The sequence below is a fragment of the Octopus bimaculoides genome, chromosome 3 (assembly GCF_046866305.1).
Source record: "Octopus bimaculoides isolate indiv1 chromosome 3, ASM4686630v1, whole genome shotgun sequence".
In the NCBI taxonomy this organism is placed as follows: Eukaryota; Metazoa; Mollusca; class Cephalopoda; order Octopoda; family Octopodidae; genus Octopus; species Octopus bimaculoides.
The window spans coordinates 6,262,331-6,278,029 of NC_142930.1; the positions used below are offsets into that span (position 1 = coordinate 6,262,331).

At 38.6% G+C, this 15,699-nt stretch overlaps 1 protein-coding gene across 2 annotated transcripts in view; it reads left to right on the forward strand.

Annotated features, from left to right (window-relative positions):
• The first annotated feature begins 2,052 nt into the window (after positions 1-2,052).
• The window catches only part of LOC106867188 (sorting nexin-17), a 54,037-nt gene continuing 40,390 nt past the window's right edge, over positions 2,053-15,699 (forward strand). For both annotated transcript variants that reach the window (XM_089348521.1, XM_089348522.1), the window contains exons 1-2: positions 2,053-2,285; positions 13,368-13,442. In XM_089348521.1, coding sequence (XP_089204647.1) covers positions 2,220-2,285; positions 13,368-13,442 — 141 coding nt within the window. In that variant the 5' untranslated portion in view covers positions 2,053-2,219. The remainder of the gene's footprint in view (positions 2,286-13,367; positions 13,443-15,699) is intronic.

Below are 15,699 nucleotides of genomic sequence, written 5' to 3' on the forward strand. Positions count from 1 at the left end.
CGTCCCATATAAGTGAATGGAATTTTTTTTTACAGTTGTCCTTCATCCCTACACATTGCATATCTATACCACCATAGTCTTCTCTCTTGATCCCTAAATCTGATTTCTCCTATGTCCAGTTTTTCTCTTACCATTTTGTCATTCATATACATTGACATTGCACATCCAGCAAAGCATTTCATTCTAGTCTTTGCAGTCAAAGACCATGCTTCACTATTATGTAGCATTTATAATTCTTCTACAGATTCAGTGATAAAAATGAGGTCATTAACATATAGTAGGTCCCACTAGCACCTGGTCTTAATCTCCTCTGTTATGGCCTGGAGGACTATGATGATTAGGAAAAGACTGAGAATTGAACCCTGATGAGCTACTTGCCACTAAATTCGTTGCTGTACTCATTGCAAGCTTTCAACTGACTAACAAAACCTTTGTATGTAGTTTATATAAGAGAGTGTAGGACCCTTTCAAAGGCTTTCTTCAGGTTGACAAAGTACAGTGGCTAAATATTTTCTTGCAACTGTTTTTTTAGAAAGATAGCATCAGTAGTACTTCTTCTTGACACAAAACTGAATTGTTTTCATCTAGTCAAAGTCTTTCCCTAAATAATCAAAACTAGAACTTCTGTTACTTTCATGACTTTATCTCTCTTATCTCTCCCTCAAGTGTCCCCTTTACCCTTGTAACAGTTGACTATGATATTTTTATGCCAGTCATTGGATATGACACCTTCCTATCCAACCTGAGTGACTCTGTGGGTGATTTGGTCATACTGCCAGATATTTCAAGCATCTCAGTAATAATTCCTGATGGTTCAAGAGCTTTCCTTATCTTCAATTGCTTTATCTAAGATTTTTGTTAGCAGATATACCAGCCATTCTAGTAGCCAAAAGCGTGATAGATAAAAATGCTTTGCAGTAAAATGAAAATATTGTCTGCTATGGTCCAGGAAAAGTGTTTGAATATTCATTTTTCTGAATTTGTCTTCTCCATTTTAAAATTATTTTTGTCTTTATAGTTTCTGTTACCTAGGTGACCACGTTAGAAGTGGAAAAGGAAGTTCTGAACGTGTAGTTACTAGAATAAGAACAGGCTAGGTAAAGTTCAGAGAGCTTCTACTTTTGTTATTAACAAAGGGCCTCTCCCTCAGACTGAAAAGCAGATTGTATGATTGTGTACATGCAGCTATGTTACATGGCAGTGAAGCATGAGCTTTGGCTACAGAGGACTTACGAAGGTTTGAAAGAAATGAAGCTAGCAAGCTCCACTGGATGGGTAATGTCAGTGTGTATGCACGACAGAGTGTAAATGATTTTAAGAGGAAAACTGGGTATAAGAGGCATCAGGTGTTGTGTGCAATAGAGAAGACTGTGCTTGTTTGGTCACGTGATGCATATGGATGAGGACAGCTGCTTAAAGAGTGCTGATCTGTAACTGTGGAGGGAACGTGAAGAAAGGGTAGACCCAAGAAGACGTGGGACAAAGTGGTGAGAAAGGATCTTCAGATGTTGGGCCTCACTGAGGAAATGGCAAGGGACCGGGAGATGTGGCAATTTGATGTACTTGAGAAGACACGTCAAGCTGAGTAAAATCACAGTCATCTATACATACAGGTTTGTCTTTTCCGGTGCCAGTGCCACTTAAAAAGCACCCATGCTGGTGCTACATAAAATGCATTCATTCCGGTACTGTGAAAACATACCTGTGCTAGTGGCATATAAAAAGCACCTAACACACTCTGTAAAGTAGTTGGTGTTAGGAAGGGTATCCAACCATAGAAACCATGCCAAAACGGACAATTGGAGTCTGGACAGCTCCTGTCAAACCGTCCAACCCATGCCAGCCTGGAAAATGGACGTTAAATGATGATGATGATGTTTGCCAGACATTTCTACATTTATAAGTTAGACGTTTTTATTTTGCATTGATATATCGCAGTATGTAAAGTGTAACTTAAGCCATCATAAGTGAGTGAGTATGATGACAACAAATTTCAAGATAAAAGTTGTTGTGAGTCGCAGTGCCAGTAGGGGGCGCTGACGTCAAGGGGACATAACTGCTAATGGCGACAAGCCGAACGGCAGCTGATGGCCGCGACGTCAATTATTGAAACAAACTTGATTATTTACGGCTTACTTTCACAGAACTTTCCAACATATTACGTTTAATTTTACATTGCTTTTCGCTCCGAAATCTCGTTTGTTTTCTGTTGTCTTTCCATGATGCATCTGTCTATCCCTGACACAAAAGAATTCCAAGACAAAGATGGAACAGGGACCTACACAGTAAGTAACCAAAACCATTTAACAGGGCGTTGACAATCTTCCACAGCTGTTTATTACGGCTTTTCATTTAGAAATATGCTCAATAGATAAATTTCTAACTACAAATTCTATTGTTAACAGAACCAGTCAACATAAAGTTTCAGAAAATCTTTCTAAAAAACATTAAATAAAGAAAAGATCTCCAAGAAATGTCTTTTATGACAACAACATGTTAGAGAAATAAGTTAGATCTTATTTTAAATCTCCTTCAGTGAAATTTAATATCGAGAATTTATGGCTAATGACATATTTCGATTGATAAACATTGTTGTTGTTATGTGAAATATTTAAAACTATCTTTTTATATAGCTATATAATATTGATTAACTAACTCTTCCTTATATTAATAACTTTTTTTCTTATCCTTTGACCATTTCTTCCAACTTTTTCAACCCCCATCAATCGTCGAAAGTATTGTCAGCATTTCTGCTTTTCTTTCAGTTGTACAATCATTTAATATATTCATTCATTTACTAATTGCCTTTTCAAGTTTTCCCTCTTTCATCTTATTCCGTGTCGGTATTATTTATTTTATTTCAAAATATATGGTTTCTCTAAAGAATTTACCCTTTCTTCTGTTTTTTTCGTCCTTATTTCTTACAAATAAAGTCTGCCGAGGTGAACGAAGCCAACTTCCCGGGGTTCGACTCTAACTTTGACCTTAACCATCATAAATATTACATTATTTCATTTCCAATCCTTTGCAAACCTAAAAAGTGTATCGAAGACTTAAACCAGTTTGCCGGTCTGTCGAAATTGCGGCCTGGGGTTTCAGTTCTCACCGGGTCTAAAGTAAAGTCATGACCCTCCTATATTATTTCCTTTCCTGTAGATATATGACACATCATTTATTATTTTGGTGGCCTTTACCCACAAACAGCAATTGCGATCCATTTGTTGGCCTTCAGTTTCTAATATCAACTTCGACATCGTTTCTGGTCATTACAGAGATCTGTTGATAAAACAGATCGCATATATAAAATTAATTTTGTGCCTATTAAAAAAGTATTCGTCATTGCTTCTATATTCTTATACACACACACACACACACACACATACGCACATACATGTGTGTGTGTGTGTTGAAACATTTTTTATCTCACTCATTTGCAATTACACCTTTCGATAATTAATCTAATCAGTTTATTAGTGTATTGTCTTCGACTGACTGATCAACTCTTATTTCATATAAATCATTTGAATTCCAGAAGATTATCGATTGTCTTTGGGCAACGGACGATTGTATGGAATGCAAAAGAGGTGCTGTACTGGTATCTTTTTGGCGAAGTCCTATTTATTTGGCTCGTTATTAGTGACATTATTTAATTAGCCTCTTCAGTTGGCAGACACTTAATTCCAAAAGGTTTATTTCTTAGTCTATGACATAATTTCTTGAGGAAAAAAATCTTAGTTGGCAACTGAAGGTATTTTAAAGACCAATGTTGAAGCTGAATTTGTTATTTTATATACATTTTTCATGACTAAAATCCTAGATTCTTTTTCAGTTTTTAATTGATACTGCATTATTCGATTTCATTAAATAAAATTGATGTAATCTATGCAGAACTTCAATAATAATTGTATTTCTTAAATTTAAAATCAAAATAGAATATCGACAATTTACTCATTCTCCTCTCGATATGTTTTATAGTCGTCGTGGTTTTTTTTTTAATTATAATTTCCTTATTCATTCATCTATTAAATATACTTAGCTGCTTTGTCATAATTTGGTTTAAATTCCAAGGTTTGACAAAAGTATCACCTAATTACAAGAAAAGTCATTCCTTCCCAGTGTATTTATAAACCAACTTCTTGGTCATTGTTTCAAGACACAAAACGACACCAACATCTATGACACACCCACTTCTTCTTCAACTTTTAAACATTCTTAAACACGCTGAACTTCATAATTTTACTCGTGATGTAAATCTAAGAATTTTAGTGACGCCTCTAGATATTGTGATATTCTGATTTGGAAACATTGGTCTAAACTGTAATTTTTTTTCTAAACTTAGATAATTTCTTCATTAATTTTATGCTTTATCATAAAAATAAAAAATACTATTAAATAATATTCACTTCTGTTCAAAAAGTTTAACAATCTTTTAAAATATCTCAGAAAGGAAACCTGTTAATATCTTAATGTTTATAATTTGCATTAGGTTGTGATTTATATATGTAAACATAAAAGTGATTGTAGGTGCCAAGTTAAAGGCCACAGCCTTGCACCACCACCACCACCATTTGACGTCTGTTTTCCATGCTGGCATGGGTCGGATGGCTTGACAGGAACTGGCAAGGCCAGGGGCCACACCAGGTTCCATAGTCTGTTTTGGCATGTTTTCTACAGCTGGATGCCCTTCTTAACACCAACCACTTTACAGAGTGTACTGGGTGCTTTTTATGTGGCACCTTGGTTTTAGGATCTCAATTCTGCTGTGGTGGGCAGGTCTTCTTCAATACAGTAATGCACCACATATCTCAGTCCTCTGTTATCTCCTTTGTAAAGCTAAGTGTTTTGAGATCAGTCTTCAATACTCTGTCCCTGTCTTCCTAGGTCTCCCTCTTCCACAAGTTCCCTCCACTTTAAGTGTCCCCATCCACCCACATCTCATGACCAAACCAGTGCAGCCTCCTCTCTTGCACACTGTACATGATTCCTCTTATGCCCAACTCCCCTCTCAATACACCAGTGCACTGTCACACATGCACACTTACACTGCACATCCAGCAAAGCATACCAGCTTCATTCCTCTTCAGCCTTCACATGCCCTACACATTTAGGGCCCACATCTCATTGCCATGCAGCATCACAGTTCATACACATGCATCATACAATCTTCCCTTCACTTGGAGAGAGAGACCTTTCTTCATCCTATTCATAGATGACATTTTAAAGAGGGCTGCATCTTTTCAACAAGTAGAATCAGTAGAGCACCATACACAATGTCTTGTGGTATTTTACGTACTTTATATTAAGTCCTATTGAGGTTGATGTTTGCCTTTCATTTGTCTGGCATTAAATAACATGCTATTATTCATTCCTGGTACACCTTCATTTAATAACAGTCAAGTACTATGTTTCATTAGATTCACTGTTTAATAATTGTTAATTACAAAGGTTAATCACTCAATTTTCAGTGTTTAATCAACCAAGTTGGATTGGATATGTTAACTAAACTGAATCAGTTTTGGCTTGTTACATGATGACAAACTTTTGTTTTACTGGTTCAGCTCTAACCAGTTTATAAAACTTGTTCCAACAAGTTAAATATTATTAAGATGTAGGTTGAATTTATGTCAAATTAAGAGAGTCATCATCATCATCATTGTTTAACGTCCGTTTTCCATGCTGGCAAGGGTTGGACGGTTTGACTGGGGTCTGGGAAGTCAGGAGGCTGCACCAGGCCCCAATCTGATCTGGCAGTGTTTCTACAGCTGGATACCCTTCTTAACACCAGCCACTCTGAGAGTGTAGCGGGTGCTTTTTACGTGCCACTGGCACATGGGTCTGAGGATCTGGCATTGACCATGATTGGATGGTGCTTTTTATGTGCCACCGGCATGGAAGCCAGTCAAAGCGGCACTGGCATCGGCCATGTTTGGATGGTGCTTTTTATGTGCTACTGGCACGGGGGTCACAACTACAATTTCCATTTGATTTGATGTTGATGTACTTTTGAGTGGGCTGGTTATGCGACACTGGTGTAGGTTACAGCTGTGAATTCACTTTATTTGCTGGGTCCTCTCAGTCACAGCATACCTCTAGAGGTCTTGGTACCCTGTCAGTGCCTCTGTGAGGCCCAATGCTCGAAGGTCGTGCTTCACCACCTCATCCCATGTCTTCCTGGGTCTCCCTCTACCCTGGATTCCTTCCACTGTTTGGGAGTGGCACCTCCTCACACAGCTCTCCTCGTCCATCTGCAGTACATGACCATACCAGCGCAAACGTCTCTCTTGCATGCCACGTCTGATGCTTCTTATGTCCAATATTTCTCTCTGCGTGCTTACACTCTGTCGTGTGTGCACATTGACATTACACATCCAGCGGATCATGCTAGCTTCATTTCTTTCAAGCCTATGCATGTCTTCAGCAGTCAGGAGACTTAAAGTTTATAAGTTCAAACCTTGCTTGTATAAAATTGTATTTTTTAACTTATTGGTTCTGTAGGTGGCTATTGTCTCTTGGCTATCTTAAACTCAAGACAAGCGGTAGTCTGGCGCAGTTGGAAGCAGAGGTGAAAAAATGTAAATCAGCCTTGACTATCAATAAGGATAGCTTTTAGTTTAAAGTGGGGTCATTATCAAGCAAGGATATGAGTTTTAATAGTTGTATGTTAACAAAAGAAAGAATTTATTGAGGAGGCAATCCTATGTCATAACAAGTGAGAAATCAAAAACAAGTTTTGTTAAAGTATGTTAAACAGGAAGTTGATTGATAGACTGTTGTAATATGAGAGTCTCCTGCTAGACAAGGTCAAATCATTTGCTAATATTGAAGGTAAACAGTGCTGTTTTTGTACAAACTTAGTCTGAACCTGGTTTTGTTTCCTGGATGAGGCTGTTTTACACCCTTCATGTTCTTGAGAAAGCATGACTATCATCTCATCTTATCTCTTCTTTATAAATCATAGTCTTATACTTTTAATGTAGAAAATGTTACAAAACCAGGATTGCCTCTCAACAAAGTCTGTTGACTTTTCTTTTCTTAGGTTTTGTATTTCACTTGCATTGAGGTCACTTTTGTTGTTATTCTGCAGTAATATAATAAAAAGCAGTGTTGTTTTGAGGCTGATTTTGTTGACTGTATTTTGTTTTACAATAGCAGGTTTACCATCATCATTTAACGTCCGCTTTCCATGCTGGCATGGGTTGGACAGTTTGACTGAGGACTGGCAAGCCAGAAGGCTGCACTAGGCTCCAATCTGATCTGGCAAGGTTTCTACAGCTGGATACCCTTCCTAATGCCAACCACTCCGAGAGTGTAGTGGGTGCTTTTTATGTGCTACCAGCTCGAGGGCCAATCAGGTGGTACTGGCATCGGCCATGTTCAGATGGTGCTTTTTACGTGCCACCGACATGGGAGCCAGTCAGGCTGCATTGTCAACAACCACGCTCAAATGGTGCTTTTTATAAGCTATTTACTCATGTTTCTGGAGGTTTTAAATTTTCTCTTTAAAATAAGAGATTAATGGGAAGAGAAAGGGCTGGTAGAATGGGAGGAAGAAGAAGAAGAAAGCATATATTATGGCTTGCTGTGGTCAGAAGCAGCACATTAATGCAGGCGATATGCTATGCTTGAGAAGACCACCTGTTGAGCCAAGTGTAATCGAAATTGTGGCCAATGACCCGACAAGTTAAGTGAGATTGCAGCTGGGGCCAATACCAGTGTCACATAACCAGCCCATTTAAAAGTAGCCTTGAATTGTCAGGCAATATGCTGTGCTTGAGAAGACCTATTGAGTCAAGTGAAATCGAAATTAAAATGGAAATTGTAGTTGTGGCCGATGCCAGTGCCACCTGACTGGCTTTTGTGCTGGTGGCACATAATAAGCACCATTCAAGCGTGGGTCGATGCCAGTGTCGCCTGATTGGCTTCCTGTGCCGTGACACATAAAAAGCACCATCCAAACATGGTCAATGCCAGTGCCCCCTGACTGGCTCCTGTGCCAGTGGCACGTAAAAAGCACCATCTGAACGTGGCCGACGCCAGTGCTGCCTGACTGGTTCCTGTGCTGGTGGCACGTAAAAAGCACCCACTACACTCTTGGAGTGGTTGGTGTTTGGAAGGGCATCCAACTGTAGAAACTTTGCCAGATCAGTTTGGAGCCTGGTGCAGCCTCCTGGCTTGCCAGTCCTCAGTCAAACCATCCAACCCATGCCAGCATGGAAATGGATGTTTAAACAATGATGATGTGATGTAGCCTGAATGTTTACCACAAATTAGACTTTGCTTAAGGTAGTCAAGGACCAGATTAAGTCGACTACCTAAAAACAGGTACAGTCTGACAGGCTTCCATACAGTTTCCATCTATCCAATTTATCCCAGGCTATGGTTATTCACACTTGACTAAGGTGCTGTCTTGTGTGGGACTATTTGATTGTGCTCTCCTTAACTACATCCCCATACCCTGCACCTGTGTTTCACTGCCGTATATATATCCTCATCCTCATTTGATCGGACTTCCCCTTATTGCTACCTCTGTAATATCCTCCAACTCCACTTTTCTCATTATATCCATCACCGGAGGAGTAGTAGTGATGCAGACCAAGCATAAATAAGAGGGTATAATTGTCCTGGTAGAAGACAGGCTTGTCACAAGAATGGTACTCTGATGCTGCTTTTTTTTGTCCGCATATATTTGTCCAAGATGTTGTCCCAAGTAGGAGGATCTTCTCCAAATTTCAATGAGTACCTTAAATCAAAAGAATTCTTTGGAATCTTTTAGACAGAAGAACTTTTCAACTTGTTTGTTACAAAAGCCAGACATCAGGCTACTGCAGCAAAGGCAAACAAACCTAACAACCATGAAAGCAAGTTCTCAAAGATGAACCAAAAGCCTGTTTTTTTTTTATTCAAGAACCTATATGAAAATGGGTTTTTTTTCTATGTAATCACAAGATCACATACCCACTTTGGTTTTGGTTGGGTTTTGAGAAAGGTTAAACAAATCTGGATTTGACTGTTTTTAAGAACAAGATCTACAAGTAGAGTCCAAATTTAGTTTCTACTATTTCAACATCTTTTGTTGGACCAGGGTATGCATCCCACAGAAAGAGCTGTGTCCATATGGCAATATACAAAGTACAAGAGAGGAGTCTGGCAAGTCGGTTACATTAGTCACACTGGTGTCCTCATCTTGATTGTTGCTTCCATTACGTTTTGGCGGTGGACTCTCCAGCCTTCTTCAGCTGTCTTGTGATTCACCTGAGTACCCCTTATCTAGGATTGAACTACATGACTGCACTGCATTAACCAATGCCTTTATCCACTTCACTATCCCTGGAGGCAGTGTCAGCATGAATTTTTAAGGCTTATAAGCCCCCATTAATGTCTTATGTTGGCTCCGTACCAATTGCATAATACAATGCCAGTGCCGCTTGATTTGCCAGTGCTGCCTCACCGGCTCCTGTGCCAGTGACACATAAAAAACACTGTTTGAGCATGGTTGATGCCCGTGCTGGCTGACTGGTCCCGTGCCAGTGACATGTAGGAAGCACCATTTGAGTGTGGTCGTTGCTAGTACCGGCTGACTGGTCCCATGCTGGTGGCATGTAAAAGGCACCATTCAGGCGTGGCCGTTGCCAGTACTGCCTGACTGACCCTTGTGCCAGTGGCATGTAAAAAGTACCCACTGCACTCTAGGAGTGGTTGGCATTCAGAAGGGCATCCAGCTGTAGAAACCTTGCCAGATCAGATTGGAGCCTGGTGCAGCCTTCTGGCTTACCAGTCCTCAGTCAAACCATCTAACCCTTGCCCGTATGGAAAGCCGACGTTAAATGACGATGATGATGATAATGATTTCTTAGATGAGGAATTTGTATTATTTTACATGAGTCAGAGTTGTGTCCTTGTTTTAATTATTGCTTTCGCTCCAATTAATGTAACTTGATACATAAATTTCCTCATCTCAGAAATATACAATTGTACCACCAAGTAGGGTTTGGTATCTTTTCTACAATGTGAAGGACAGAATTGGTCCATTGTTTACAATGAGATCTACACAGGAGCACAGGTAGATGAAAATATAGTTGAGAGCTTGATCAACTGCCTGGTTGTTATACTGAATTATGCACAATTAAACTGATTGATTTTATTTTATTGGCTGAGTAGTTGCTGTAGTATGGCATACATTTCAAAGGAACTGTTGCTACAAATTGGAGGGGTTAACCCATGCTAGCATGGAAAGTGGACGTTAAACGATGATGATGATGACTTATTCATGAGGAGAATCAGATAGAATGTTTTGTCATTGTATTACACTGTTCTTGTCTGGTGTGGCAAAAACCAATCTTATTTTGTAACAACCACAGATATCACAGAAACAGAGCCGTGATTCCTGTGAACATAAATGGGTTGAAATACCCTGTTCTACAGGGTATGTCGGTGGCATTGATTTGAACAATCAGCTTTCTAATCTTCAACATTGTTAATGTAGCCATTTATAGTTAAGAAAACTGACTGTAAAGATGTTTGTGTGGGCCAGGTTTGTCTCTTGTGGCAAAACACCACCACTGTATCAGGTTGATAAGAAGAGCACCTTTCGAGTGTTGGGCCTCATGGAAGCAAAGTGGCTGACTTCCTTTCAAGCATTGGGCCTCACAGAGGCGATGACCCAGACCTTTGGCATTATGTTGTGCTTGAAAAGAAGACCCATCAAGCTGAGCAAAATCGCAGTCATGGCAGACACTGGTGTCATGCAAATGGCATCCATGCTGGTGGCATGTAAAAGCACCCATTACACTCTAGGAGTGGTTGGCATTAGGAAGGGCATCCAACTGTAGAAATCCATACCAAATCAGACTGGAGTCTGGTGCATCCTTCCAGCATGCCAGCCCTGGTCAAGCCGTCCAACCCATGCCAGCATGGACAATGGACGTTAAATGATGGTGATGATGATGGCTTGTCACAGCTCTGATGAGAAATTGTGCCCTGAATTCATTGGAACATTCAGCTGGTTGACTCCATAACCAAAAAATCTGAATATCAAGGTGAAAGGCCATTTGGAGGATAGGGGACGTGTACTCCAGTCTGATGTAAAATGAATTGAACATTGTAAGCAATAGATGTTTAGTTTGTCTTGAGAAATATTGCAGATTTAGATTTTGGGCATCTAGGAATAACCTGCCTGCTTGAATTCAGGCCAAGTTTCGAAAAACTATCTATCTTTGTCTAATTTCTTTGCCTGTATTTACAAGCTGGGTAAGAATTACTACCCACTACCCCGACGTCCATTGCTGTTGTAAGAATGTCAACAATGCAGTCTTTGTTTCCATAATATTTACCCAATTTACCAGCAAAAAGAAAAAAAAAATTAAGATACATGGCTTAGTGGTTAGTGTATTTAGCTTCTGATTTTAAAATCAAAGGTTCAATCCCTGGTAGTGCTTTGTGTCTTTGAGCAAGATACTTTATTTCATGTTGCCCCAGTCTGCCCAGCTGGGAAGAATGAGTGGTACCTGTATTTTGAAGGGCCAGCATTGTCATGTTCTGTGTCACACTGAATTTTCCTGAGAATTACATTAAAGGTGTGCATGTCTGTGGAGTGCTCAGCCACTTGCATATTAATTTCACAAGTCAGCTATTCTGTTGATTGGATCAGCAGACAGGGAGTACCAGATTTACCAGAAAATACAAATTCAAAATGTTTTTCTTTTTATTGATTTCCTTAAAAATTGGTGGTGGTGGTGGTGGGACCCACTTCAGAAATTTGAAAATTTTGCCCAAGAATAAGAAAAAATATGTTTTAGAAAACTCGTTTAATAAACCCAATTGTTTATTTTTTGTTTTTCTCCATGTTTCAAAGATTTCTAGTCAGTAATAATGATGTTACTAATATTTATTCTCAGAACATCAATTTCAGGAAATTCACCAAAATAATCAGGTAATGTGGCATGTTCTGTATAAACCAAAGAGTTAACTGGTTTTTATCAGTTAATAAATATTGTATTGTGGTTTTTACTGTCTCTCATTGTCTCTTGTTTGTAAATTAGTGTGAGAGAGAGAGAGTTGTGTACATAACAGGCTTGTGTTTTATAAACTAATAGGTGTCATTATATGTTATCGCAAACATTTTTATTTCTCTAGAGCCTAGCACTGTTATCAATTGCTAATGATACTTAAAACAAGATTAGTTGTCACTTGAAGAAGTAATCTGACTTGCTCTACATTTTAAATTCCATTGGAGAGCAGTTTATTTCTTCAGCTAATTACACTCAGAACGGCTGCTGGTGTAGCTAATTAAATATGAGCTGATTAAATATGTGTCTTGCAGTGCAAAAATGAAAATAGTTTCTTTTCTTTTTTAAAATCAGTTTCTGTATCTTGAATTCATAAAAATGAACTGTTTTGTGAAACCAAAATATTTCAAAACTTGTAAATGAAATTTAAACTCAAATAAAAAATATTAAAAGAAAACCTCAGCTTTAAAATATATTTTATCCAATTTCTCATCGTCTCCAAATGATTTCTGTTTACACAAACATCAAGTTTTCAATTAGTCTAAAACTTCAAAACACTTAATAAGAGAGAGGAAATGAGAGATTTATATATTAAGATTACCATCATAGATTGTGTGTTTATTTATTTCTGTCTTCAAGCGGTAAACTTATAAATAGGAGTGGATATTTTTGGCAGACACAGTGTTAAATTTGTTTCATGAACTCTCACCATCATCAGTTCCATTATTAATATTAATATCGTTCAAAGCAGTGAGCTCGCTAAATCATTAGCAATCTGGGCAAAATGCTAAGCAGCATTTCATCTGTTTTTACATTCTGATTTCAATTTCCACTGAGGTCAACTTTGCCTTTCATCCTTTTGGGGGCTTATAAAATAAGTGCCAGTTGAACACCAGGGTTGATGTAATCAACTTGTCCCCTCTCCTGAAATTGTTGGCCTTGTACCAAAATTTGAAGCCATTATTATTATTATTATTGGAATGGAAGTAGAATAAGATGGAGTAATAACTTGTTTACTCTTCACATTTGGATCTTCTGAAGTATTACTAAATACATGAAATTGTAAAAATTGGTGATATGTTGTGATCAATAAACCACATCACAAAAAAAAAAAACCCATATATTTACAAACAATTTTCTGACTTGATTGAATGTTACTATACGGTTAATTAATAGTTTCAAATTTTGGCCAGCATTTGCCCTGAATGGACAAAAGGTTAAGTCAACCTCAGCGGAATTTGAACTCAGAGCGTAAAGACAGACAAAATGCAGCTAAGCATTTTGCTTGGCATGGTAACGGTGCTGCCAGCTCACTGCCTTGTACAGTTTAGACAATAACCTCCAATTTTCTCCCCTTTTCAGGCCTTTAACATCCACATCAATGGTGCTTTCCACTGTACAGTACGGTACCGGCAGTTACACCATTTGCATGAACAGGTAAGTTCTTCAAATGTTCCTCTTTTTAGTTTATCATCATCATCATTGTTGTTTAACGTCCGCTTTCCATGCTAGCATGGGTTGGACGATTTGACTGAGGACTGGCGAACCAGATGGCTGCACCAGGCTCCAATCTAATCTAGCAGAGTTTCTACAGCTGGATGCCCTTCCTAACGCCAACCACTCTGAGAGTGTAGTGGGTGCTTTTACGTGCCACCAGCACTAGGGCCAGTCAGGCGGTACTGGCAATGGCCACACTCAAAATGGTGTTTTTTACGTGCCACCTGCACAGGTGCCAGTCCAGCAGCACTGGCAACGACCTCACTCGAATGTTTTTTCACGTGCCAGTAAGGCAATGCTGGTATCTTTAAATTAAATCAGTTTTAGAAGAAAAAAGAATAGGGCCATAGATGGTAGAATCAGTAGAGAATCAAACTAAATATCTTATGGTGTTTGGTTGTGTCTGGTTTGCATTGAGTTCAAATCCTTCTGAAGTCAATTTGACCATTTCTGGTTCTGAGATTGTTAAAAAATATGCCAGTAAAGTATTAATGTAGATATATATATATATATATATATATATATATATATATAATAGGTGCAGGCATAGCTGTGTGGTAAGAAGCTTGCTTCCCAACCACATGGTTCTGGGTTCAGTCCCACTGCATGGAACCTTGGGCAAGTGTCTTCTACTATACCTTTGGACTGACCAAAGCCTTGTGAGTAGATTTGGTAGACGGAAACTGAAAGAAGCCCGTCTTGTGTATATATGATTGAGTGTGTATTTGTGTTTGTCTCTCATCACTGTTTGACAACTGATGTTGCTGTGTTTATGTCCCTGTAACTTAGCAGTTTGCCAAAAGGGACTGATAGAATGTGTACCAGGCTTTAGAAAAAAACAAGTACTGGTGTCAATTCATTTAACTAAAACTCTTTAACCTGGTACTGTAGCACAGTTGCAGTCTAATGATAGAAACAATTAAAAGATAAAGATATTAACTCTTCCGGCCTTGAAAGTGCTGCACCAGCATAGCCAGAGTCTTGTAGTGAGATTAGTAAAAGAAAATGTAAACAACAATTTACATTTTGTATCATTATTTTGATAAAATGTTAGAACAATAATATTATTCCAAGATAATTTTGTATCAGGTATTTGATAAGAAGCTTTGTAATATTAGCAAACATAAGAAAATCTAGTTTTATCTTCAAATCTATTTCCTATTGTAATGTGGTCTTTTGCCACTTTGTGTATCTGTCTTTTGATGACAGCTGTCGCTTTAACCGATGTTATATTCTGAAGCCGTTGATAGAATGGTTCTATATGGCACTCTACGAACCCCAGTCGTACAGTATTATTATTCTTAAAAGGGTGGATCATTATAACGTTCACTCAGTATCACAGTATAATTACTATATCAGCACAGACACAACTATCATCACAGTCTACACGTACTCTCAACCAGCTACTGGTCTGTTTATAATGGCTGGTTACTACCACCTTTTATCAGGAGGGGTGTATGGTTACACTATATATTTTCCTTGCTAAGGTTTCTTCTATAGTATAAGATCGGAACTTCTTTATGCAGCTGTCGTCATCTACATGCATCACATTACAGTACCAGTGCAGTCGTCTCTCTTGAACTCTACATCTTGTGTACTTGAATTCTAGGGGCACAAAAGGTAGATTATAGAGGAGGACAACTTTGTGTGTAGCAAATTCATGGAAATAAACAGTTGGAACGGCCATGAAATGAAGCCTTTCAAATGTTGGGAAGGTTCCCTTCATCATCATCATCATCGTTTAACGTCCGTTTTCCAAGCTGGCATGGGTTGGACGCTTCAGCTGGGAAGCCAGGAGGCTGCACAGGGGTCACAACTACAATTTCCATTTGATTTGATTTTGATATTGATGTTGATGTTAACTATAAACAAAAACTATGAACAACTTTGAGGTTGTTTATAGTTTTTGTTATTCAGGTGGCTTCATTATTAGTGGTTCTCATGGAGGGGAGAAAGTCTGTGAGAAGTGAAAATGAGGTGGACAATTTGCTGGGTTTCACAAACTTAAGATTCTTAAAATGGTTTTAAACTTGCTTAACACCATGGCAAAGAAGGAAGATTTATCGTCATCTTTATTTTGTTTGTTCAGAGTCAGTATAGTTTTACCGACTCCTACTACCCACTTAATTGTTTCCGACTTCGACTCCACGGCCCTGAGAGGATGTGCAAAGCTTGGAAAGAAACAAGGCAAACCTGC